We start from the raw sequence: 24461 nt of genomic DNA, 5'->3' as shown, positions 1-24461 counted from the left end.
TGAAGTTACTCACAGTGCTCCTTGCTTGATTTAAACCAAAGACATTCTAATGGATGAACTTGGCCATATTTTTTCAGCCAATTAGGGGGCCACAAATAGGTCCCTGGTCTAAGTGCAGGCCCCCATGGCCCCACTTTGTCGATAAAGTGCTGGTTTTGAGATCCTGGGGGAAAGTTCATTTTGCTGCCTAGTTCATAATAGATGAAGTTAACGCACACACTAGAGGGATAATTAGAGCAGAAGCCAGAGAACCAGAGACAGAAGGATTACTCTGGGCCAGTTCAGCTTATCTCTGGTGGGGACCAAACTACCTTTCTGAACAACAGCAACTCTTAATAAACACAAAAGGGGAAAGAAAAGCAAGCTGCCAAACCCCAAACAGCATGAAAAAGAATCCTGAGACACTGATAAAACTTGATGTGAGCCTCCTACCTTCACTCTGATCGCTGCAGACCATTTCCCATGACAGATGAAGAAATGTGAACTCACAGCAATAAGGACTGGATTTTTTAAAATCGAATTTGCACAGGTTCAATATCCTCTGTACTGATCTATGGTTATTTTCTCAAAATTCAGTTCTGATTTTTCCATCACTGCATTAGAGAACCTTTGAAGGCCCCCGTGGCTTTAGGATTCAGTCTGAGCTCCGAAGCGTGGTCTTTAATGCTCTTAGCCATCTGGCCCTGGATGCGTTTTCCAGTACCACCTCTTGCCCCTGTCCCTTCTGTCAGTACACCTTGGGTTTTAGCCTTCTCTTCCCTTAACAAAATCGCTCTGTGGTTTGATATCTTTTCTCTTTTCTGAGATAAAATGCCTTCCCCCTCTCTCCCTCCCTCCCAGCATCTCTGCTCTCTGTCTCCCCCTTTCCTGCCCTCTGTCTTTCTTTCATTCATTCTTCAAGGCCGGCTCCAATGTCATTCTTTCTTTGAGGGATTTTCTGATCCTTTCAAGTAGAAATGGCTACCCTTCTCCTCCCCAATTATCTTTGAATACCAGACCCTGGCATGGTGCATCAAAAATGAAGATGATTGGGCCGGCGCCGTGGCTCAACAGGCTAATCCTCCGCCTTGCGGCGCCGGCACACCGGGTTCTAGTCCCGGTCGGGGCACCGATCCTGTCCCGGTTGCCCCTCTTCCAGGCCAGCTCTCTGCTGTGGCCAGGGAGTGCAGTGGAGGATGGCCCAAGTGCTTGGGTCCTGCACCCCATGGGAGACCAGGAGAAGCACCTGGCTCCTGCCATCAGATCAGCGCGGTGCGCCGGCCGCAGCGCACTACCGCGGCGGCCATTGGAGGGTGAATCAACGGCAAAAAGGAAGACCTTTCTCTCTGTCTCTCTCTCACTGTCCACTCTGCCTGTCAAAAAATAAAAATAAAAATAAAAAAAAAATTAAAAAAAAAAATGAAGATGATTGTTGTTGATTTCAAATAAATTGAATCTTGGTCTTCCCACTGAAGGATCCAGAAGTTCTTTGAAAACATAATATTGTCCCTCAACTTATCCACCTCTTGTTGTTACCACCAAGACTAATGATCTAAATTGTGTATTTTAGACCTGAGCAACAAAGGCAAGAAAACAACAAACCTACATCTACAACAAAACTTAAATAGTGCTCATTTCTATTTCCACCTTACTCTGAGCCTCCCTCGTTCCAGGAACTCTGCACTGCACATCCCACCTGTGCTCACCCTGACTTGAGGTTGGGAGGCAGGCACCACTTGTTTTCAGATTCATGGAGTAGTAGGTTGGATGTGATGTAGGCTCAGCAGGGTGAAAGAGCAACTCAGAATTCTCATAGCTGGTATTAATTCATTTTGCTTCAAGCACAGCAAGACAGGAAAGTCTGATGAATGTCTATTGCACTTCAACAACAAGCCCAGACTATTTGGCTTGCCCTGTGTTGTTTGATCAGAAATCAGGCTGTTGCTTGAAAACACCTCCATGGATGGGTGGCTGTGTCAGTCAGTGTCCAGTCACTTCCCTTGCATGAGTTCAACCTCTCCTTGTGCATTCGCAGGACCCGTCCATTTTCACAGTGTTGACTGCCAAGTCTGTCCGGCCCGGAGTGGCCATTGCTGACTTTGTCATCTTCCCACCTCGGTGGGGGGTTGCTGATAAGACCTTCAGGCCTCCTTATTACCACAGTAAGTCTCTCCTTTTTTATTTTCTTAAGTGTTATTTAAGGTATACAATCATATATACAGATTTAGGAACATAGTGATACCTCCCCCCACCTTCCCTCCCACCCACGCTCTAACACTTCTATGTCCTCCCTCTCCCATTCCCACTGTTAATTTTTACAAAGATCTACTTTCAGCTTACTTTTTTATCATAAAGTTAACCCTACACTAAGTAAAAGAGTTCAACAAATAGTATGAAGAAAAACAGCACTGCTCCTCAACAGAAGAGACAAGGGCTGTAAACAATCATCGAATCTCTTTTACCAAGCCACATTTGGAAACCCAACAGAAGCCAAGCAGTGAGCACTCCCCACTGGGAATAATTCCTGGGTTGTTTCTGTACACCTTCCCTGGCTTGAGTTTAGTATCCTGCCTCCCTGTGCTGCGCCCCCAGACTTTAACCTGTTTAAATGCCACCACCTGGGCAGGGATGGCAGCAATACAATGACCCCGAACCTGGGTCTCAGTGTCTGTAGCCCTGAAGGGGAAGCATGAAGGCTGACAAAAGGTGAAACAAGATGTTTCTTTATGTTTCAGTTATCTGTGTTGGGGCCTGGGGAATGATGGAGATGCTGTTTGTTTGTTGGATTTGGAAAGTTCATTACCTGTACCTGGTTCAGGAGCCTGTAAAATGTGCCTTCTCAAATCATTTTGGCCAAACAAAGCAGACGGTAGTCTACACGGGGGGCTGGAATCTGTCTATCCTGGAAGGAGTTTCTGCAGAGGATTCGTTTCCTAGAACAAAACCTAACAAATCTACCATTTTTGTTTTATTAGCATTATTATTACTAATAGCTAACAATTATTGGCCAGTCTGTATGGCCCTGTTATGAGTTCTTTATTTAATTCTTATAACAGCTGTAAGAGAAAGGTAATGTCATTAGCCCTCATTTTGTTTTCAGAAGATGAAACTGACACAGGAGGGATTAAATAAGACTCTCAAGGCCTCACAGCTAATTAAGTGGTAGAGCCAGGATTTAATTGCAAGCTGTCTGATGCCAGAGAACATGACCATGAACTGATATGGCTAGCATAATGCCTGATATATAATATGCACCTAATAAATATTTATTTAATAATAATACATCACAGTAGGCTTTATGGCTATTTTTAATGAGGTTGACATTTTTAACTGTGCACTAGCCAGCTGAAAATCAAACCTAAAAAGATCAATATACAATTCTACTTCCTGGAAATTACATTATTTGTACACAGAGCTCCAGAAAGACTAAGATGCACTTCCTCCTGTGAATGCACACCCTAGGAGGTGATAGCTCAAGTAATTGGGTTCCTGCTACTCACATGGGAGACCTTGATGGAGTTCCCAGTTCCTGGCTTTGGCCTGGCCTAGCCCCAGCTGTTGTAGACATTTGAGGAGTGAACCAGAGAAAGGGAGATTTCTTCCTATCTGTCTGTCTCTCTCCCTGTCTCTAAAATAAAATAAAATAAAAATTGATTACAGTGCTTTTCAGCTGGAACATTCTAGAAAAGAAGCTATTTTCCTGAGTTAGCCCCAGGATCTTGTTTATATAAGGTTGCTCCTTGTATGTTGCCAGCTCCCAGGCACTAGGACTCACCAGTATGTAACAGTATCTCTGATGGACAGTATAGGCACAGAAGTGGGGAACAAAGGCCCTCAGAATATAAGAAGGCCACTTCATGGTCAAAAGCCAGCATCTCCCTCTTCACCATCATGGAGGAGAAATGAAGCAATTAATTACACTGCAAAGACACCAGCTGCTTTGTAAATGAAGTCATAGTGACCTGTGTCTTTTCTGAAGAGTATCAAGCCCATTTAAAGTCCCTAACTATTCTCCTCCTGGAAGTTAGTGCCCTCGAGGGCCTGTTGTCAAGGAGAGAGAATTGCTCTGGCTTACAGCCTGTGACTCACAGCCTCATCCTGGCTAATTCACTATTGCACTTTGCCAGCCTATTGAGGTGATTCTATGCTTTCTGTGCTCCCAGGGTAGTGGTCCTTAAATTTTAGCAGGTGTCAGAGTCACCTGAAGGGCTTGTTAAAACATCAATTATTGGACTCCACCCTCAGAGTTTCTGCCTCCATAGATCCAGGGAAGAGCCTAAGAATTTGTACTGTTAACCAGTTCCCAAGTAATGCCAATGCTACTGCTCCAGAGCCCACACTCTGACAATAGTAGAGGATATAAAAACCACTTAGAATGCCTTCTTTAAAAAATGTATTCCTAAAGCCGACTCCCAGAAAGTTTAGTTGGTTTTCTGGTGGAAACTCAGGATCTATGTTTTTAACTAACAGCTCAAGGGATTTTAATGCTCTCATCTTGAGAAACTTGGGCCAAGGAAGGGTCCATCTCCCCACCCAGGTAAAGGGGTGATACAGAGGTCTGATTTGGAAAAGCTTGCTACTGTGCTATAGGCTCTCAGCCCACTCCTTAATTTTAACTTGTGGTTCTGACTTCCTAAAGAAAATTGCCTTGTGAAATGCCCCCTACAACTTTTTTAATGGTCTCAAAGTAAACTTGGCCCCAGTATAGGTCTCATAAAGGCATGGTTGCCCTCAGACAGTTGGAGAAAACCACAGAGTCCCTAGTGAGAAATTAGTTCTACCAGGACTATAAAAAAATATGGCTTTAGAAGTACTCAAAATCTTTGCTACTTTGATGCAACTTAAGGAAGAGGTGGGGAATTATTTCTGTAGAAATACTGCCTGCACTCATCTTAATGCGCCTTAGTCAACTAGATTCAGCTTTAATCAGACAGGCAAGGTCTACCCTCCCACTATCCTTTGAAATATAGAAAGTGATGTAGAAATGTCATCACTAAACTCATTGCTTCCCAAATTCATATTCCGATCAAAGCTGAATTCTGTCTTGCTGTCTTCTTGAAATTAAACTCAGAAGGTGACCCTGAGGACATACACTAGAGTGAGGAGCATGACAGGAAATTTAAGTCATGAGCAGGACTGCTTGCAAAATAGAGTTTAGGCTTCCATTTGCTTCCTTTCCTCTATTCCTGCTTCATGGAAAAACAAGTAGAGCTCTGATCTGGGCTTTACCTTTTCTACAGGATCTATCACATACTGCTCACTCTGTCGGGGCTTGTAGCAGCTCTGGGTTTTCTGGGCCGGGTAGGTGGGGATGCTTATTGGATCGTAGAGGTGTTTGGGCATGTGGTTATACTTTATACATTAGAAAGAAGGGCAGAACATTGATCAAGTGTTTGGCTTTGCAAGGTTGCCACTGCTGTATCTGTTTATTCCATCCATGGTTAGCAGGCTCGGCCCTCTTACAAGACAGTTTATGAGCAGCGTTAAGCAAGCTGTTTCTTATTCATCTCTGTATCACAGTACTGAGTACAGTAAGCAATCAAATATATAAAGTGGATGGATGGGCAGATGGTGGTGTGAGAAAAGGACAGATGAAGGGATAGATAGGTAGGTGAGCAAAGGAAGATGGAAAGGTGTTATATTTCTTTAATTCTTGTTCTAAATGTGCTTCTACTATAATAAAGAGATTTATTTCACAAGAAACGTCAGATTGGAAGAGTTAAAGAATGGTGATTTTTGTCAAATTTTGTGTGACCCCAGAAAGCACAACTAGAACCAATGAATTTAAATTAGATGAAGGAAATTTTCTATTGAAGAAAAAACTAACAACCAGAGCTCTTAAGTAAAATGATGGGTTGTTTTATAGAGAGTTTTCATTTTACAAAGCATGCAGAGCCCAGGAAGTACTATGTCAGGAATGACAAAGAATTCTTCTGTATTGACTAGAAGTGGGGCTCCTTCCCATCTTAAGATTAAGGAGTATATGAATAGAGTGTCAATGGAAATAGGAAGAATCAAATGAATCTTAAAAGCATTCTGGGCCGGCTCTGCAGCTCAATAGGCTAATCCTCCGCCTAGCAGCGCTGGCACACCGGATTCTGTCCCGGTTGCCTCTCTTCCAGGCCAGCTCTCTGCTGTGGCCCGGGAGTGCAGTGGAGGATGGCCCAAGTGCTTGGGTCCTGCACCCCATGGGAGACCAGGAGAAGCATCTGGCTCCTGCCTTCGGATCAGTGCGGTGCACCGGCCGCAGCGGCCATTGGAGGGTGAACCAACAGCAAGAGGAAGACCTTTCTCTCTGTCTCTCTCTCACTGTCCACTCTGCCTGTCAAAAAAAAAAAAAAAAAAAAGAAGCATTCTGAAGAGGTGGAAAGGCACTTAAACATACACAAATGTTATATTTCTTTATTCTTGCTCTGAAAGTGCAACTATTCTTTGTAAGTTTGATTTTCTAAATACAAAGAAAAGAAGGAAACTTAGAGGCATTTTGATGAGAGAAGCATGAGATTATGTAAGATTCAGCTCAGGCAATATTTATTATAATAAGTAGCATTTATGGTTTGTGTTTCTCAGATAACAGTATTTTTAAAAGAAAATTTATTTGAGAGGCAGTTACAGAGAGAGGGAGAAACAAAGAGAGAGAAAGAGAGACAGAGAGAGAGACAGAGGTCTTCCATCTACTGATTCACTAACAAATGGCTGCAATGGCTGGTGCTGGGCCAATCCGAAGCTAGGAGTCAGGAGCTTCTTCCAGGTCTTCCAAGTGGGTGCTGGGGTTCAAGCACTTGGGCCATCTTCTGCTGCTTTCCCAGGCACGTTAACAAGAAGTTGGATCAGAAGCAGAGCAGCTGGGACCTGAATCAGCATCCATATTGGATGCTGGCACCACAGTCAGAGGCTTAGCCTACTACACCACAGTGCTGGCCCAACAATATTCTTTTCCAAAGATTATTATTTGATGACAGACTTTAAGTCCAGGATTCTTCTCATGGCATCATCTTCCATCATCTCACACACACACACACACACACACAACATTGCAGCTTTCTAGATTGGAAAGTCAAAATATGGTGAAGCTACATACTAGACTGGAGCTATTTGGAAAGGGGTTTTGATGTGGGGGAGAAAATAACTTTGATATGACACTTACAAATTTAGATGATGGAGTACATCCACTCCTTATTATGATTTGCATTTCAGTTATTATTGTCTTGTCTGGGCCCTGACTTTCTTTCAGTATAGCCTAATTCCTTTTGGACAGTGGAACTCAAGGCCTCTCATAATCTACCTGGCCATCAAGCCAAGCTTTACCTACCAAGAATTCTACACTAATGAATGTTTATTGATTGTTCTTCTGTTGATCCATATTCTCTATTAATCTCATAAAATGTATCAAATTCTCCTGTCTTCTTGGCAATGTGCGAGGGGTTTTGGTAAATGTACTGGTCTTGCCTCAGCTGGGTAAAATAATACTGCTTCCACTTTCCCAGGGAATTGCATGAGTGAATTCATGGGGCTCATCAAAGGTCACTATGAGGCAAAGCAAGGTGGGTTCCTGCCAGGTGGAGGCAGCCTGCACAGTACCATGACCCCTCACGGCCCTGATGCAGACTGCTTCGAGAAGGCCAGCAAAGTCAAGCTGGCACCGGAGAGGGTTGCTGACGGCACCATGGTAAGTGACTTAACCACCAGTCTCTAATGACTTTGTTCAGAGGAATGGTTCATTTTGCTCCTCCAAAGTCACACAGAGGGAGCCAGGGGAGGATAATTGTGTGTCTGTCTGTCTGTGTGTATTTATATGTGTGTATACACACAGCCTTGTGTACCTACTCGACTCCTGGTACAGTGGTGGAGGAAGAGCTTTGAACTTGGAGTCAGACTTGGATTCTCATCTTAGTTCCTAGTTCCTAAGTGACCTTGAACCACTAACTTCTCTATGCTTCATTCTCCGTGTCTATGAAATGGGTGTGGTACTCAACCCTGCAGATGACCGTGAGTTAGCCTTGTAGACTAACATTGTTCCGATGTCAGGGACCATTATGAACACTGTGGGAAGGGCCCTCCTAAATCCACAGGCAGCCCTATCCAGGTGCCCTTTCTCAGAGTATTCTGCTTTGGGAAGTAATCCGCTAGGGCCACAATAGCAGAGGAGGCAGGATGCCACCCTCAGCTGTTTCCCAAGCCAAGGAGGGTCAGGATATCTCGGCCTCACTATAGTCAGGGCTTGTGAGCAGCAATTCTCAGCTGCTTTATCATTTTCCTTTGCTCTACTCTGGCATGGTATGAAACTGATGGGATTTCAAACCTGTTTTGTATTCCTTCTGTGTCATGCTGTAAACACTGAGGCTGAACACAATTGCTGTTGGCTGCGGTACTTGATTTTATTTTATTTTTGCATTCTTGGTGGTAGAGTTTATGGACCACAAGGAGTAATTTTATGCTAAATCATATGCAAATTTGGTTTACATTTTTAAACAAATGCTTCCCAGCTATCTGGTTTAAAATCTTTAGAACGGACCTGTGTGACTCCATGCCCAACTTGTAAAATACCTAAGCAGCGAGCATTATTTGTCCATCTGTCCAATACAGTTGCTTTTAGCCCCAGCTTGGGTTCAGAACTGGTGAAGCTGCTCTGAATGAGAGGGGGGCACAGAATCCTTTCCATCTGCTCAACATCAGCTCTAGTCCCCTTTGCAAGGACTTCTGCAGACTTTCCATAGAACTCTTGCATCTTTACGAGGTGAGGTTTAACAAGATCAGTTAAGGCGTTGCCTCCAAAGACTCCCAGAGGAGCATAGGCTACCCTAGAGTTGCCACTCAATAACCTTTGGTGACTCAAATTGGAGACCCAGAGAATAGTGATCTACAACATGGAGGCACAGAACAGCACTGTTTGATGAGGAGCAAGACTTTGGGTAACGTCTAGGGCCTGAAGAGCTAGCGAGAAGGGACTTCCCTCTGCAGAGAGATTAGGAGAATGGGACACCCTGGGTATCTGGAAGCCCAGAATATCTGGTGAGGGAGGTTCCAACACTTTCCCTAGATCTAACTTTGGGTCTTATGTAATTCATACCCGGGTCCATCTATCTGCCTTATCCTTATTCTAGTTTGGAATGATTAACTTGATACAAATCACAGCTCAGCTAAGAAGGGGCTTTTGGTATTGCAGCTAGATAGTGAGGTTCCCTAAGTAGCAATCAGCCAGGAGACAATCATAATAACGGCCTTTATATTTTAACAGTGATTTATAACATATACAGCATTTCTATGATCTATATGATCACTTCTATATAATCCCACCCTGTCTTTACATCTTTCTTCCAGTCTTAGGAAGTCAGGCAGGGATGCTCACCTTCATTGTTTCAGACAAAAATGAATTAATATTTGTTAGACCTCCCAAACACTCATGAGAGTGTTCTGAGTTGTAGCACAATAGAATTTCCTGATTTCTTTTTCACCTGTCTATATTTTAAAAATTCCAAATGTGAGCATATAAGCATTGTAGCATATTGGTTTTTGCTTTGGCTTTGTTTCTTTGAAAGCCACAGTAGGTAGAAAACTCAGCACCTGGTAGAGCTGTAATATCTAAGATCCTTGGAATATCTGAGTATTCATCTGTCACAAACTAAAACCTCCTGAACCCAATGCAACATGCACCATTCAGACCTTTCTGGGACACAGCTTTTTAAAGTGCTGCAGCTGTTCCTACCATTTCCTTCCCACTCCCCCTGTTCCTCCTTTTCCTTTTCACTGTCCATCTCTTGGTCAGAATCTGAAAAGCTGGCTCAAATCGCGCCTTAGACAAGTCATTTGCCAGCTCTGAGCCTTAGTTCTTCATTTGCAAAGTGGGCAGTATGCCTTCCCTCACAAGGACATGGCCACAGTAAAGGATGGCTCCTGAGAAGAGGAATAATTCCCAGGGTTCCCTCACGTCTGCCCTGGCATCTAGCAAAGTCAGCTCCATAACGCTACAAGGACGACTTGAGGCTTCCGTGCCCAACTTCATTGCCCAGAATGAAACGTGAGGCCCTGGGAGGTTAAGAGTCTTACACAACATCTCACCAGCATGTAAGTGGCAGGACCGGAGCCAGAACCTAGGGCTTGAGCCTGCTCTCTTCACCATGCTAGCACACAATTCATTCTTCAAAGATTTTGCCAACCTGTATCTTCTCTTGCCATCTAATCAAATGTGCTTTTTAAAACCAACTTCACCTTTATTTTCTCATCCCCATCCTCATTTCCTGCAGGCATTTATGTTCGAGTCTTCTCTGAGTCTGGCTGTCACCAAGTGGGGACTCAAGGCCTCCAACTGTTTGGACGAGAACTACTACAAGTGCTGGGAGCCTCTCAAGAGCCACTTTACTCCAAATGCCAGGAACCCGGCAGGACTGAGTTGAGACTGGAGTGTTGCTACCATAATTGGGAGTGGATTTGTGCAGTTTCCTTGAGAATCTCATGCCCTCTGGCAGTTTTTAGGGGAGGGAGTTGGTTAAAATGAGAACTCACTTTTCATGGTCAAGTAACTCAGAACATTTGTGGAAAGGTATTTGGAAAGTTCTACGGGTCGTTAGCTTAATTACTGAATAAATACATCCTGGTGTTCTGTGGAAATGGCAATTGATCAAAATGAAGTCTTGACGAGACAGGCGGCCTGGCAGGCCAGGTAAGCCCTTGAGATTGGGCCAAGGCCAAGGTCCCTTACCACGTGTTTGTTCTAAGGGCCTTCATTCTAGGAGCAAAGTCCAGACATCTAGCAGAGACCCTAAGACCAAGCTACAAGGAAGGCTAGGCAGAGCATTCCGGTCATGAGCTGAGGCTGAAGCCACAGCCAAACTCCTAGGAGTCAGTCCAAGCACGGGAAATTCAGGGGCTCAACAGAGCTCCAAACATCCCGCTGTCAGATAGGCCAACAGTTTCTCTAATCTTGGTAGTCATAGCAACCAATGATGACATTGGACAAGGACCAAAGCTACCAAGTAGTGAGGATCATTCAGTCACTTAGGATGCTCAGCTGTCCCAGCTGGCCCAAGACTACCCTGATCATTGCACTGAAAGCCCCACATCCCAGAAAACCTTTCAGTCCTGGTCAAATTAGGGCAGTTAATCACTGTACTATTCACTTGGTTTTTTTTTTAAGATTTATTTATTTGAAAGAGTTACAGGGCCTCCCAAGGCTGTGGGTGTGAATTACTTAGACTCCCCTGGTGTGAGAAGACATGCAAATCAAAACAGAAATATGATAAAAAGTGATGTTTATCATTGCTTCAGTTCTGTAAGTTTTCTCCACTTTGTTGCCACAGGGGTAATTCTGATATGATGCTACCAGGTTCTCACTCAGTAATAGGTAAGTGAGAGCCAGCTATGTGTCAGGGCCCAGGACTAAGGCTGCCAGTTAAGCTGCAAGAAGCCCCATTGAATCTGACTGGGCATTCTGTGTTTCTATCTGTGAAATCTGGCAACCATCCTAGGGACAGAGTGGTCAAGGATTTAGACATGTTCCTTGTCTCTACAGAGGTTGCCCCATGTACTATAGAGGGAGACTGACAGCATAACAAAAGCATTACAAACTGTGGGACACGCTGAGAAGTAAACAGGGAGTGAGATGAAGTGACAGGTGGATGGGTTGGGGGAGATCTTTGTTTAGAGAGGAAGGTCTTCAATGAAGCTGTGACATTTAAACAGACCTAAAGGTTAAGAAGGGGCTCTTGGTTGGAAGAGTGAGGCTGGGACACGGTTGAATGAGAAGGAGGCGTGTTCCAGGAAGCTACGGTAATAGTCCAAGCCAAAAAGGGCCTTGTCCTGAATTAACAAGGTAGCAGCAGAGACAGAAGAATCTAACTTCCAAGGTGTTTGGGTGTAGAAATGAAAGGACTTGTTGATGCACTGGATGTAAGGGACGAGAGAACGAGGAATGGCGAACAGGCCTGGGGTGGCTGCTGGGTTTCTGGCAACGGTATTTCATGTTCTCAAAAAATAAGGTGAGGGTATCTTTGCAGGTGACAGAGGTTGGCGTGCCTCCCCACTGTTTCTAGGATAGATGAACTTTTTAAAGGTCTACTAAACATTAAACATTGTTAAATAGCAAAGCAGTAAATATCTTTAAATGAGCTTTAAAACTGACCACAGTAGCAGAAGCTGCCAGCAGTCTACTTGTACCCCATCAGCCATCACCATCCAGGTTCAACTGCTTTCCACTGCCAGCTCTGAGGGGCCAGCACTGTGGCATAGTAGGTTAAGCCTCCACCCACAGCGCCTGCATCCCATATGGGTGCTGATTCAAGTCCCGGATTCTCCATTTCTGATCCAGCTCCCTGCTTATAGCCTGGGAAAGCAATAGAAGATGGCCCCAGTGTTTGGGCCCCTGCACCCACATAGGAGACCCAGAAGAAGCTCCTGGCTTCTGGCTTTGGATCAAACCAGCTTTGGCCATTGCAGCCATTTGGGGAGTGAACCAACAAAGGGAAGTTCTCTCTCTGTCTCTCCCTCTCTTTGCCTAAGGCCTAAATCAGAACTCAGCAAAAATGCAGAGGAACAAATGGCCCTGGACATAGCCCTCAACCAATGACACATGAGAATTAATGTACAAAAACAGCAGCTCACAGAGCCAGTGTTGTGGCATAGCAGGCTGAGCTGCCACCCGGAATGCCAGCATCCCATGTGGGCAACGGTTAGAGATCCAGCTGCTCCACTTCTGATCCAACTCCCTGCTGATGTGCCTGGAAAGCACTGGAAGAGGACCCCAGTGCTTGGGCCCTTGCCGCCCAGATGGAGCTCCGTGCTCCTGGGCTTCAGCCTGGCCCAGCCCTGGCCATTGTGGCCATTTTGGGAGTGAATCAGCGGATAGAAGATCTCTTTCTCTATCTCTCCCCCCACCCCTTCTCTTTGTCACTCTGCCTTTCAAGTAAATAAAATATAAATCTTAAGAGAAAAAAAAGCTGTCTCACCCCCTCGTCTGAGGCTTATGTTCTGCTGTGTCTCCCTGCAGCTCCCAGAGGGATTATGCACCAGTGTCCATGATGGCAATGTCTTTATAACACACACATGCATGCGTGCACACACACACGTACAACCCTGTTATTTCGTTCTTTTCCTCCTTCCTCAATTCCCACTCGCCTCTGCTGCTTACTGCACTCCTCCCTCAACCCCAAACCAAGACAACCACTACATTATTTTATTCACAACCCCAAGCTTTCCTTTCTGAGCTAATTCTAACCTTACTCTTATGCACTTAGCACTGAACACTCACCCTTTGGGCTCTCTCTATCATCAGTTGGGTGGCAAAGCCTTCCTAGGGCTGATGCAACATTCTGGGTTCCCATCCACTGAGCACCCAAGCCTTTGTACTTTATCTCCCACTCTTGGCAGCAAGTCCTAAGTGAGCGAGCGAGCTAGCGACAATATTTCACTCAGGCCATGCTGTTCATGCTAATTAAAAAAAGATTTAGTTTCCTTCTGTTGTGCCTCAGATCAGCTAGAAAGATTTGTATCATTTCCTTCCTTCCCTGCTAAGATGCTGCCTTCTGCCACACTCCCCCATCATCATACAATCTCTCTGCTTCCAAACGGAAAACCTTAAAGAACAAACAGCACCCCGGTTAGGGGACCCCTCCAAGGACAGGAGAGTCCCCTGGCATCTTTCTTTTTTTTAGAATTTACTTATTCAAAAGGCAGAATGACAGAGGGAGACAGAGATCCATCCACCTGTTCACTCTCCAAATGACTATAATGGCCACAGCTGTCAGTCAGAAGCCGGGAGCCAGGTGCTTCTTCCCGGTCTCCCATGTGAGTGCAGGGGCCCAAGCACTTGGGCCATCTTCCACTGCTTTCCAGGGCCCATTAGCAGGGAGCTGGATCAGAAGTGGAGCAACTGAGTTCACATGGGATGCTGGTGCCCCAGGCGGCAGGTTTACCCACTACACCGCAGTGCCAGCCCCTTGGCATCTTGGCTTACTTTGCGGTTACAGAAAGGTGCAACAGCAGCCGCTCTGCTTGCTCTTTCTTTCCAGGAGATTGCGCTCATGGCCCAGGCTACTAGCAATGGCTCTGGGCCAATGGTTCTCATCAGGGGTGTGTGTGCCTCCTCCCCCTAAGACATCCCGCAAAGTCACAGCTGGAACAGGTACTACTGGCATCCAGTCTGAAGGGCTCAGGAAACTGATAAACATTCCACAGTGCATGGGACAGTCTCCCAGTCCCTTCCCCACCCACCCACCCCAGCCAAGCACTAGCAGGCTGTACCCACGTGAGAACCACTGCTTCAGAAACCCACAGCGCTTCCCAGTGCCAGCTGCCCATCCAGTCTCCTGACTGCTCCCCAACGCCTGCTGCCCAGGGCCTGCCGCCCAGCAACTAAGTTAGAAGCACCTGGGGGTGAACTCAGGCTTGAGAATTTTGTTTTGAAACTCCTCAGGGGATTCCAATACACAGGTAAGGCTGAGGACCACTGTCTTGGAAATTTAAAACCAGTGGCAGAAATAGCCTGAGTTTCCAATATCAGATCCTACTCTAAATGAGAGTTTTCCTAAGGTCTTCAGAAAAGGCTTTAAAAAAATCCCTGTAGCTCCCAACTGTCCAGAAAACATGTGATGGGATGGATTGGGGTGAAGAGAGAAGGATTACCCAGGGGAGAATCAAGCTACAGAGCAGTGGTGGAGCACAGGTCAGGCGGGTGTTTGGCACAGTTGGTTGGGGGCGGGGGGGTGGCACGGCGCTGTGGCGTGGGTGGGGGGCAGCTGCCTGCGGTGCGGCATCCCATGTTGTGGTGCGGGTTTGGGTTCAGGCGGCTCCACTTCCGATGCAGCTCTCTGCTATGGCCTGGGGATACAGTAGCGGATGGCTCAAGTGATTGGGCCCCTGCACCCATGTGGGAGACTCAGAGGAAGCTCCTGGCTCCTGGCTTCGGGTCTGCACAGTTCCTGCTGTTGCTGCCATCTGGGGAGTTGGCCAGCGAATGGAAAACTCTCTCTGCCTCTCCGTTGCTCTGCATTTCAAATAAATAAATAAATAAATCTTTAAAAAGAGAGAGAGAGAGAGAGCAAGCACTGGGGACACCTGCGTCCTACGCTGAAGTGATGGTGTTCAGGCTCCAGCTGTACTTCTTGCAAATGTGCACCTTGGGAATCAGCAGGTGATGGCTCAAATAGTTGGGTCCCTGACACCCACGTGGGAGATCTGGATTGAGTTCCGTGTACCTGGCTTCAGCCTGGCCAAAGTCTCAGCTGTTATGGGCATCTGAGGAGAGAACCAGAACATGGAAGATCTCTCTCTTTCCAGCTCTAACTCTTTCTCTCTACACCTTTCAGAGGCCCTGATGAGTGCATAGTTACGAGCACAGATGCTAGAGCCATACCGCCTGGGTTCAAATCCAGGGTTCGAATCCAATACTATGACTTGTTGGTTGTGTGACTCTGAGCTTCTGCTCCCTTAGTTGTGAATTGGTAATGATATTACCTACGTCATAGTGTGAGTGAGGGTGCTAAGGAAGTTAAAGTAGGTAAGAATAGTCCCTATTCTATTTGCTTAAAATGGCACCTATCACATTATAGGCACTGGAATTCTGGTAGCTGTCATGCAGGGTGGGATTTTGGGGGTATTTTGATCTCGATACATTAGTTTTTACTATAATGATTAGAATGTATAGCAGACATTATACAGGAATTTCAGATTTTGGAATGACTAGTAATTAGGAATACAGGCTGTGGATTCCCAACTGTACTTTCATAGATGAATAAGCTTATGGAAGAGTCTTAAGCTTTCTTTCTTCTTCTGAAAGAAGGATGTGATGCCGTCGAAGGTACCCACGTGGCTTTCAGCACCCAGTGAGCAGAAGCAGACATTAGCTATTGTCATTCTTATTTTTGGTTACCCAGTGAACACTTCTTGATTCCTGCCTCAGGAAAGTTACTATGCCACGTCCTGTGGGAGTTACCAGGATGAGTATGATGAGGTCTTCGTCCCTAAATAAATTAGCGTCTAGCTGAAGAGGAAGGTGTGTGCTCTCCTAATGCAATAAACAACAGGTGTCTGGAGCGTGGAAAACGTAGAGGTGTTTCCTCTTTTTTATTGTTGTTAGGTCTGAGAGCAAGAATACCATATTGAAGTTTCATTTGAAATCTCAACAATGTATATTACCACATTAATTAAGTAAAAGTTAACACAGACTCCAAAGTGCCTTTGATAAAAGCTGTTTCCATGCAACCATCCACAGAGCTTTCCTGAAGGAATCTTGCCTAATCACAGGGGCCCTGAAGACTCTAATTAGCCTAATCTAGGCTTTTAAAATCTAAAATTATATCAGAAGCCTCACCACAACCCACTCCAGTGCTATTAACAGGGACACCTTGCAAAAATCAAGTGTATGCCATTCTATACAATCCCTGCCCAAGAAATAATGGGATAGTTTTGTTCATGAATGAGAGCAAAAGTTTATTTTGAATTGTATGAACAATATTAAAATCTGAAGGACAAATAGATTTTATGTTATCACTTTTCTTAATAAAAGGATGGGTGTCAATTAACAGTATATTCATGGGCCAGCGCTGTGACGTAGCAGGTAAAGATGCCACCTTCAGTGCTGGCATCCCATATGGGCATCGGTTCCAGTCCAGGCTGCTCTTCATCTGATCCAGCTCAGTGCTATGGCCTGGGAAAGCAGCGGAGATGGCCCAAGTCCTTGGGCCCCTGCACCGGCATGGGAGACCCAGAAGAGGCTCCTGGCTCCCGGCTTCGGATCGACCCAGCTCCAGCAGTTGTAGCCATTTGGGGAATGGACCAGGGAATGGAAGACCTCTCTGTCTTTCTCTGCTTCTTCCTCTGCCTCTCTGTGTCTCTGCCTTTCAAATAAATAAATAAATAAATATTTTTTTTAAAAAAAGTATATTTATCTCTAAGTCTCTGAAAATCTAGTATGAGCTTAAAACTAGGGCTTTTAGCTCATAAAAGAAGTCTGCGATTGGCAGTTCAGGATGGCAAAAATGGGAACATGAAGTTGTCCTGGATCCTGGATCGGGTTCTTTCTGATTTTCTGCTACCCCTGTTCTTGGCGTATTATCTTATCTTTATTTCTAATGTTCCAGGTCAAAGCACAGGCAAGAAACAAGAGTGAAGGGACAGAAGGCTTTCTCCTGGGAAAGGTTGTCCTTTTAATTCAGGAAAGGAAGGCCTGGGTCCAGTGTCATGGCACGGGGGGTTAAGCCACCACTTGCAATGCCAGCTTCCCATATGGGCACCAGTTCAAGTCCCACTTCTGATCCAGCTCCCTGCTAATGCACCTGGGAAAGCACTGGAGGATGGCCCAAGTGCTTGGGCCCCTGCTACCCAAGTGGGAGACCTTGATGGAAGATTCTCTCTCTCTCTCTCTCTCTCTCTGGCTCTCTCTCTCACCCTGCCTTTCAAATAAATCTTTTAAAAGAAAAAGAAGAAGCCTTTCCTTGCAGATGTCTCCTTAGGACCCATGGGCAGAAATGGGTATGATCCCTGCTAATCCTGATTTGATCCCTGGCTGGGGTCATGCCTCCTCTCCCTGAGATAAGGGGATCTCCACCAGCCTCCTGAACAAACCAGGTTTCTATTGGAAAGAAAGACAGACACGTAGGTATTGGTGGGCAATAGCTGGTGCCTGCCAGGGATGCCTTGCTGTGGCATCTCAGCAAGAATGACAGAGGAGGCATTGAGGTCGAATACCTCGGAGAAGTGACAAACCTGCCAGTACTTGCTCTACACACAAAATGCTTCAAATGCCTGATTTCTTCCCAAATATTTCCTTATTAAAATGGCCTTTCAAGTCTTCTGCTTGTACAGAAATGAGAAGTCATGGTGGCCATCACCTTTGTCATCTGTGATTAGAGTGATTAGAGTCATTAGAGTCACTTCTAATCACAAGTAGGTGAAGAGGTCAACAAGAGCAGTCCATGACCAGCATGGAGAATCCTAAGCCTTGAATTAGCATGGTTTCTCCATGAATTGGACAAGTCACCTCTCCAGTCGAGAAGTGGGCTGTGAACCAGCAGATCTTGAAAGATGGAGTCTCCCAGCTCTAGCATGCTCTAAGTCTGTGAATGTCCAAGGAACACTACAAGTGCTCATGGGAGTCCTTGCTCTCTAAGCTGCCATCGCTTAACCCCCCCGGGCTGGGTTAGGTGTCCTTTCTCAGTACCTAACTCCTCATCACATCAGTTTGATCCCACCGGGAATGGTTCAGGAAATGCCCTCTCGAGTTCGGCTGCCCAGACCTAGATGCTGCATCAGCTTTTGTAACCTCCTGGAATTCGGGTGAATGTTTTACCCCTCTAAATCTCACCTGTATCATGAAGGTATTAGACCCTACATAAAAGGGTTGCTTTGTGCTGTCTGGGGAGATGTGTCAAGCCGCTGATTAAATTGACAGCCTGAAAGTCAGAGTTTAATAATTATCAGCTGCTGTAATTGTTGTTCTCCATTATGAGTTTCTCTAAGGAACTGTGTCTTCTTCATATTCGCAAACTCCAGGGTCCCAGTAAGCACCTGATCGATGTGAAGGAGGCCTACAGGCCAATGTCCTCCAAGAATCTAACAGGACGCAGGCTCCAATGCCCCAGCACCTCCAGAAAACCGATTAATCCCAATCATCAGACCAATACCAGCTCAGTCTTCCTGCACCTGTTTGGTCTCGCCTCCCGCAGGCCCTGAAAGGACCCAGTCACTTCTGGAGCGTGATGTGGAGGGGAAGCTGCCTTCGCAGCCTGTAGAAGATAACTTCAGGGTAACTGACCAATCCCATCTTCATCTACCCTCCAATCAAGCCTCCCAATATGATACTCTTTAGTGCTTTCTCAATCTCATATCAAATATGAATAAAGTCCTCTTTAGAAAGCTGTGTTTGGATGTGACACATAAAATCATAAAATGTTTTTTTTTTTTTTGACAGGCAGAGTTAGTATGAGAGAGAGACAGAGAGAAAGGTCTATCCTTCTGTTGGTTCACCCTCCAAATGGCCGCTACAGCCGGCGAGCTGCGCTGATCTGAAGCCAAGAGCCAGGTGCTTCCTCCTGGTCTCCTCCCATGCGGGTGCAGGACCCAAGCACTTGGGCCATCCTCCACTCCCTTCCTGGGCCACAGCAGAGAGCTGGACTGGAAGAGGAGCAACCAGGACAGAATCCAGCACCCCGACCAGGGCTAGAACCCGGGGTGCCGGCACCGCAGACGGAGGATTAACCTAGTGAGCCGCGGCACCGGCCCAACGTAAGTATTTCTAAAAGTACTTAGCTTCAGAGTTCGAAAAGAAGTCCCTTACCACCTTCTCCCTTCTCTTTCCCTTAACAATTCCATACCAGACTGCAGCTGTTGAGTTCTGGGGCGCCTTGGCCAGTTTCCTCCTTTGCCCAGACCCAAGATTTCTGCAGAGTCAAATGATTTAGATACAGTTGATGATAGAAGGAAAGAATTGATTCAAAACTGATGAAGTGATACTCGCTGCAATCAGGGGGAAAACAAACTCAAACTCTATTGCCAGATTTGCTCCAAAATCTCAGAGGATCCACCAGCCAGCCATCTCCAGGGAAACTCAGAGGTCAGGTGTCACAGGTCACATATTGGGCTTCCTTTGTTCCTTTGAGTCCTGAAGCTTGGCTAGGAGACCGATGCATACTGCAGTTTCTTGATAACTCAGAACTAAGGGTCTCCAAGTGGATGATGCTGTTCAGTTACTTCTCCAGGCCACAGTTGAGTGTCAACAGAGTAAGTCTCTATCTCAGCCAGAAAAGTAGTCATAAACAAGGCAGCCAGAGGGGAAATGATTGAAAGTATTAGAGTCACAGTTATAGGTACAAGTGAGTCTTCCAAAGGAGAAATAGAACATGATAAAATTATTTTTGTTCACACGAAGGTAGGAAGTGGTACTGGAAGCTTTGAAAACCCAGCGTCTTGTAATGTATTTATAGGATTATATTTTTAGTCGTTTTAAGTGCTGCCTGTATTTTTCAAACATGCAGATTTGATTGAGACAGCTTCTTTTACAGATCTTTAATGTGTTCACACACGCCATCAATTATCCTAAAGAATGTAGAGATAGATAACAAGTGCTCTGTGTCTTCCCCTCTGTGTCTCTTCTCAGAGAAGACCGGACCAGGCACTACCAGGAATAGGGAACTTAGTAAGGAAAATAAACCATGGGACTCCAGCCAGACCATGAATATGATCTATCTCTCTCAGCAGGACCCATAATAAAGGGTGAAAAGACATGGTATGTGAACCAATCAGCCTGTGAGGGAAGCAAGATTGTTCGAAAGAAGGAGCAGGAATGCCACACGAGGACAAGGAACTATTGAGAAAACTGGCTCCTCACCTGCGAATAGAGGGAAGCTAATAGAGAGAATATATTTAGGCTTTCACAAAGCTTTCGACAAGTTCACATCCAGATGAGTCATCCTCGGATTGGCAGGGGCTGCTTTGTTCTGCATTGAGGGCTGTCTCGAAATTAAAAATCATGTCTGGCTGAAAATCAACAGCCTGAGTACTGTTCCTCCTGTAGCCTCTCTTGCCCTGTGATCATCCTCTACACAGGAACCAGAGTGATTTTGCAGGGATGCAAATCCGATCACATGATTCCTGTGTGATGTCTTCAGCAGCCTCCACAGCCATCAGGCTGAAATCTAATCTCCTTATGTGACAAGGGCCTTGTGCTCTGGCTCCTGGTTACCTTCTTCATTACACACTTGTCACTTTTTGAATGCTCAGCAGTACCAGTGTGAACACTTGCGCTTGGGACAGCAGTGGAAGATGGCCCAAATTCTTGGGCCCCTGCCACCACATGGGAGACCCAGATGAAGCTCCTGGCTTTGGCCTGGCCCAGTCATTTGAGAAGTGAACCAGTAGATGGAAGATCTCTCTCTCTCTCCTTACCTCTCTATCTCTCCCTCTCTCTATCTGAAACTTTACGTTGCAAATAAATAAAATAAATATTTTCAAAAAGTTTTAAAATTGCCTGCTATGCAAAATTTCCTCTGGATATTGCTTTCTTTGAACATTTAGGTGCCAAGGGAATATTGTGCACAGTTTTCTTCTTACTCAGGAGCCCATACTACAATAACTCTCAATGGAAGAAGACTTGTATGACTAGGGGTTAATATCTTTATCTTGTTTAGGTCTGAAATCATTCAGAAAATAGACATGTTCTATCAGATTGAATAGGCAGAGGATCTGAAGAAGCAAATAAGAAAATAAATATGCATGAACAAAAATATAGGCAAAAATATTCAATCTCAATAGTCAATAAAATGCTAATTTGAATTTTCATCCATCCATTGTAAAAATTGTTTTCATTTATAAAATTTTAAAAATAATAGCAAATACTCACTGAGATGATATGTCACTATTTAAATACTTTATATGTAATAACTCATTATACAATACTAGAAGTGTTACTAGTATACCTAATATATAGGCAAGGAAACTCAGGCACAAAGAGTTTATTCTTTTAAAGATTTATTTTAGTTATTGGAGAGGCAGAATTAAAGAGAGAGAGGAAGAGACACAGAGAGAGGAGAGAGAGAGAGAGAGAGACCTTCCATCCACAGGTTCACTCCCCAAATGGCTGCAGTGGCCAGGGCTGGGCTAGGCCAAAGCCAGAAACCAGGAGCCAGGAGTTTCATCTGAGTCTCCCACATGGGTGGCAGGGGCCCAAGTATTTGGGCCATCTTCTGTGGTTTTCCCCGGCACATTAGCAGGGAACTGGATCAGAAGTGGAGCAACCGGGACTCCAACTGGTGCCCATATAGGATGTCAGCGTGACAGGAAGCAACTTCAACCACTATGCCACAAAGCTACCCCAGCACAGAGAATTTAAATACTGTCCAGGTCATTTCACCAGTAAGTGGCAGACAAAGGCAAGGAATTGGGCTTATGAAACTGTGCTCTTAACCACAAAGCTCACAATATCAATGAAAGTGAGAGAAGGTACTGGGACCCAGTACCTCATTCACTGCCTGGTAATCTGAAACCTCTTATATTTACACCAAACAGAAAACATTGGCATACTTATTGACCTATAAAACTTCATTCTCAGAAATTTATCCAATGAGAAACTTTAGGGATACACACAAAATTTCACCTACAAAGGTGACCATCCCATTGATCATAACTTTGAAATTGATTAAACTATGGTAGGTACACATAACAGAGTACTAGCACCATTAAAAATGTTGCAGAAAATTCATCACATGGGAAAATGTTCATGATAAATCACTGGGCCAAAAATGTGCAAATCGTTATGCATAGTGGATCTCATTTTTGCTGGAAAAAAAAAAAGAGATTTCTAAGTACAAAGAGAAAAACAACTTTAAAAAGATAGACACCAAAATATCATCCCTCTGTGATGGTATTGGGAGTGACTTATATTTGGTTCTTTTACTTAGCTAAGTTCTACTTTTCTTGTAACAGATTTGTATACTCAACTCATCAGAAAAGAAAAAAATACACTAAAGTTATCTAAAATGGAAGACAGAAGTCAGAGTAGGACACCTTCCATTTTTTCCCTCTAGTAAAATTCAAATAAAATGATGCAATTCTTTGAGATCTGGAGAACAGTTTGAAAGCAGGTATTATCTGGCGATCAGAAATGGGGAACACAATTTGCCCAAGGCTCCCTGGCGCAGGATGGTAGCTGTAGGTTCACAAAGCCAGGAAGTACCTTATGCAGAAAGTCATGGATCTTTAGTATCCTGCCCTTACACACAGCTGTTCCCTGTGTCTACTACCCCACGCCCTTTGCATTGCTCTCTCAGTTTCTAGTAGTTCTGTATCCAAGCTTCTCTGCATTCATAGGTTAGGCTCCTCGTTACTTTATTCCCCTAATATGATATTCGAAAAATTGGGAGATTATCTCCACAAAGGCTTGGGAGCCTGCCATACCAGTGATGTCTGTAGCATCCAGTGGTCTTCAGCATGCCAGCCAGCTCCTCCAAAGTCAAGGGCAAACTGTTCTGCTTTACACCCTCTGCTATTAAGAAAAGAGGCACAGCACTCTGTTCCCTATTTGGGAGCGCCACTCTGACCCACTTAGAAGGGTGATTTGTAAAGCTACCAATTTTGAATGAAGACAAGAGAGGGCTCAGCAGCAGATTCTTGGGTCACATAACACAACAAAGCCAAGGCTCTGGGTGCCCTTGATAGACAAGGCTGCTGTTTGGAACCTCTTGCAGGACCCTGGCAATGAGACAGTTGCAGCATAGCCTCCTAAGGTGCAAAATCAAGGCCTATGCCTGCCTTCTGCTACACAGAGTAATTCATCTCTAAAAAAAAAAAAATTTTTTACTTATTTATTAGAAAGGCAAAGTTACAGAGAGAGGCGGAGAGCTAGCAAGAAAGGGAGATTTTCCATCCACTGGTTCACTCCCCAGATGGCCCCAATAGCCAAGGCTGGGCCAGGCTGAAGCCAAGAGCCTGGAACTCCTTCCAGGTCTCCCTTGTGGGTTGCAGGGGTCCAAGTGCTTGGGCCACCTTCATCTCCTTTCCCAGGCACATTCAGGGAGTTGAACTGGAAGCAGAGCAATTAGAACTCGAGCTGGCACTCATATGGCATGCCAGCATTGCAGGTAGTGGCTTAACCTGCTGCACCATAATGTCAGTCCCAACAATTAACCATCTCAAAAGGAGCCAGGCATCCACTGTGAGATCAAGGTCCATTCTATCAAAGCTGCCCATCACTATCTGCATAATGTCAGAAACACTGAGCCACATGCTCTAGGGCACAAGTGAAAGCAGTTAAGCCTATTAAGGGCTGAGCCAGGACACCAGCATGGGGACGTTCAGCAGGGTGTAGGCACAGGGTTGACAGTGCAGTGTATGCAATGAACCAAAAGTCACAGATACAGTGACCCAGAAGCCAGAGTTCATGAGAGTGAGAACCAAGAGGAGGAAGTAGGATTGGCCTTTCACCATCCCAGCGACTCCCTTGTGCTACTTGTGCCTCCCCCTCCTACAAAGTCAGGTTCTTCTGTGTAAGAATCCCTGACTCCCTCAGTGGGGCCTGAGGAACTCACTTTCACCAGGAAAGTCCAGTAACTTGAAAATACGATTATCTCCTGGTCATGGGGGATTCTTGTACCTGCGAAACAGTAAGTTACACCACCCACTAGTTTCCTTATTGGCAGTGGTAGTAACCGTGATTATAGGGATCTAAGGGTGCTGCTATATAAGGAGGGCAGGAAGCTGTTTCTGGAACCCAGTGCATTCACTGGAACATCTCAGTGCTTCCACGTCCACTGTACAACTGCCACCACAAATGCCTGATGATGTTAGAATAACTAAGGCTTTGGTCTTTGGAAATGAAGGTCTTGGTAACTACTAGGCAAGCAATATGGATCTGCTCAAGTGACAGCCAGGTCTCCAAGAAATCTGGAAAGTATGGTGGAGGGAGATGATGGATGTGTTAGAGCCTCCTTAGGACTGTAGCTTGTCCCACTAACCATCCTGTACTGAGTGTTCTGTAGATTTTACATAGCAGGACATGC

General features: G+C 45.2%; 1 protein-coding gene across 1 annotated transcript in view; it reads left to right on the top strand.

Annotated features, from left to right (window-relative positions):
* Window positions 1–10587, top strand: part of HGD (homogentisate 1,2-dioxygenase) — a 52380-nt gene extending 41793 nt beyond the window's left edge. Inside the window, exons 12-14 of the mRNA XM_062208694.1 lie at window positions 2015–2141; window positions 7467–7648; window positions 10224–10587. Of these exons, the coding sequence (XP_062064678.1) occupies window positions 2015–2141; window positions 7467–7648; window positions 10224–10373 (459 nt within the window). The 3' untranslated portion in view covers window positions 10374–10587. The remainder of the gene's footprint in view (window positions 1–2014; window positions 2142–7466; window positions 7649–10223) is intronic.
* The last annotated feature ends 13874 nt before the right edge of the window (window positions 10588–24461 follow it).

Source organism: Lepus europaeus, chromosome 2 (genome assembly GCF_033115175.1).
Source record: "Lepus europaeus isolate LE1 chromosome 2, mLepTim1.pri, whole genome shotgun sequence".
NCBI classification, from domain to species: Eukaryota; Metazoa; Chordata; class Mammalia; order Lagomorpha; family Leporidae; genus Lepus; species Lepus europaeus.
Note: the sequence above shows the minus strand (reverse complement) of the source record. Positions and strands in the feature narration are given on the sequence as shown.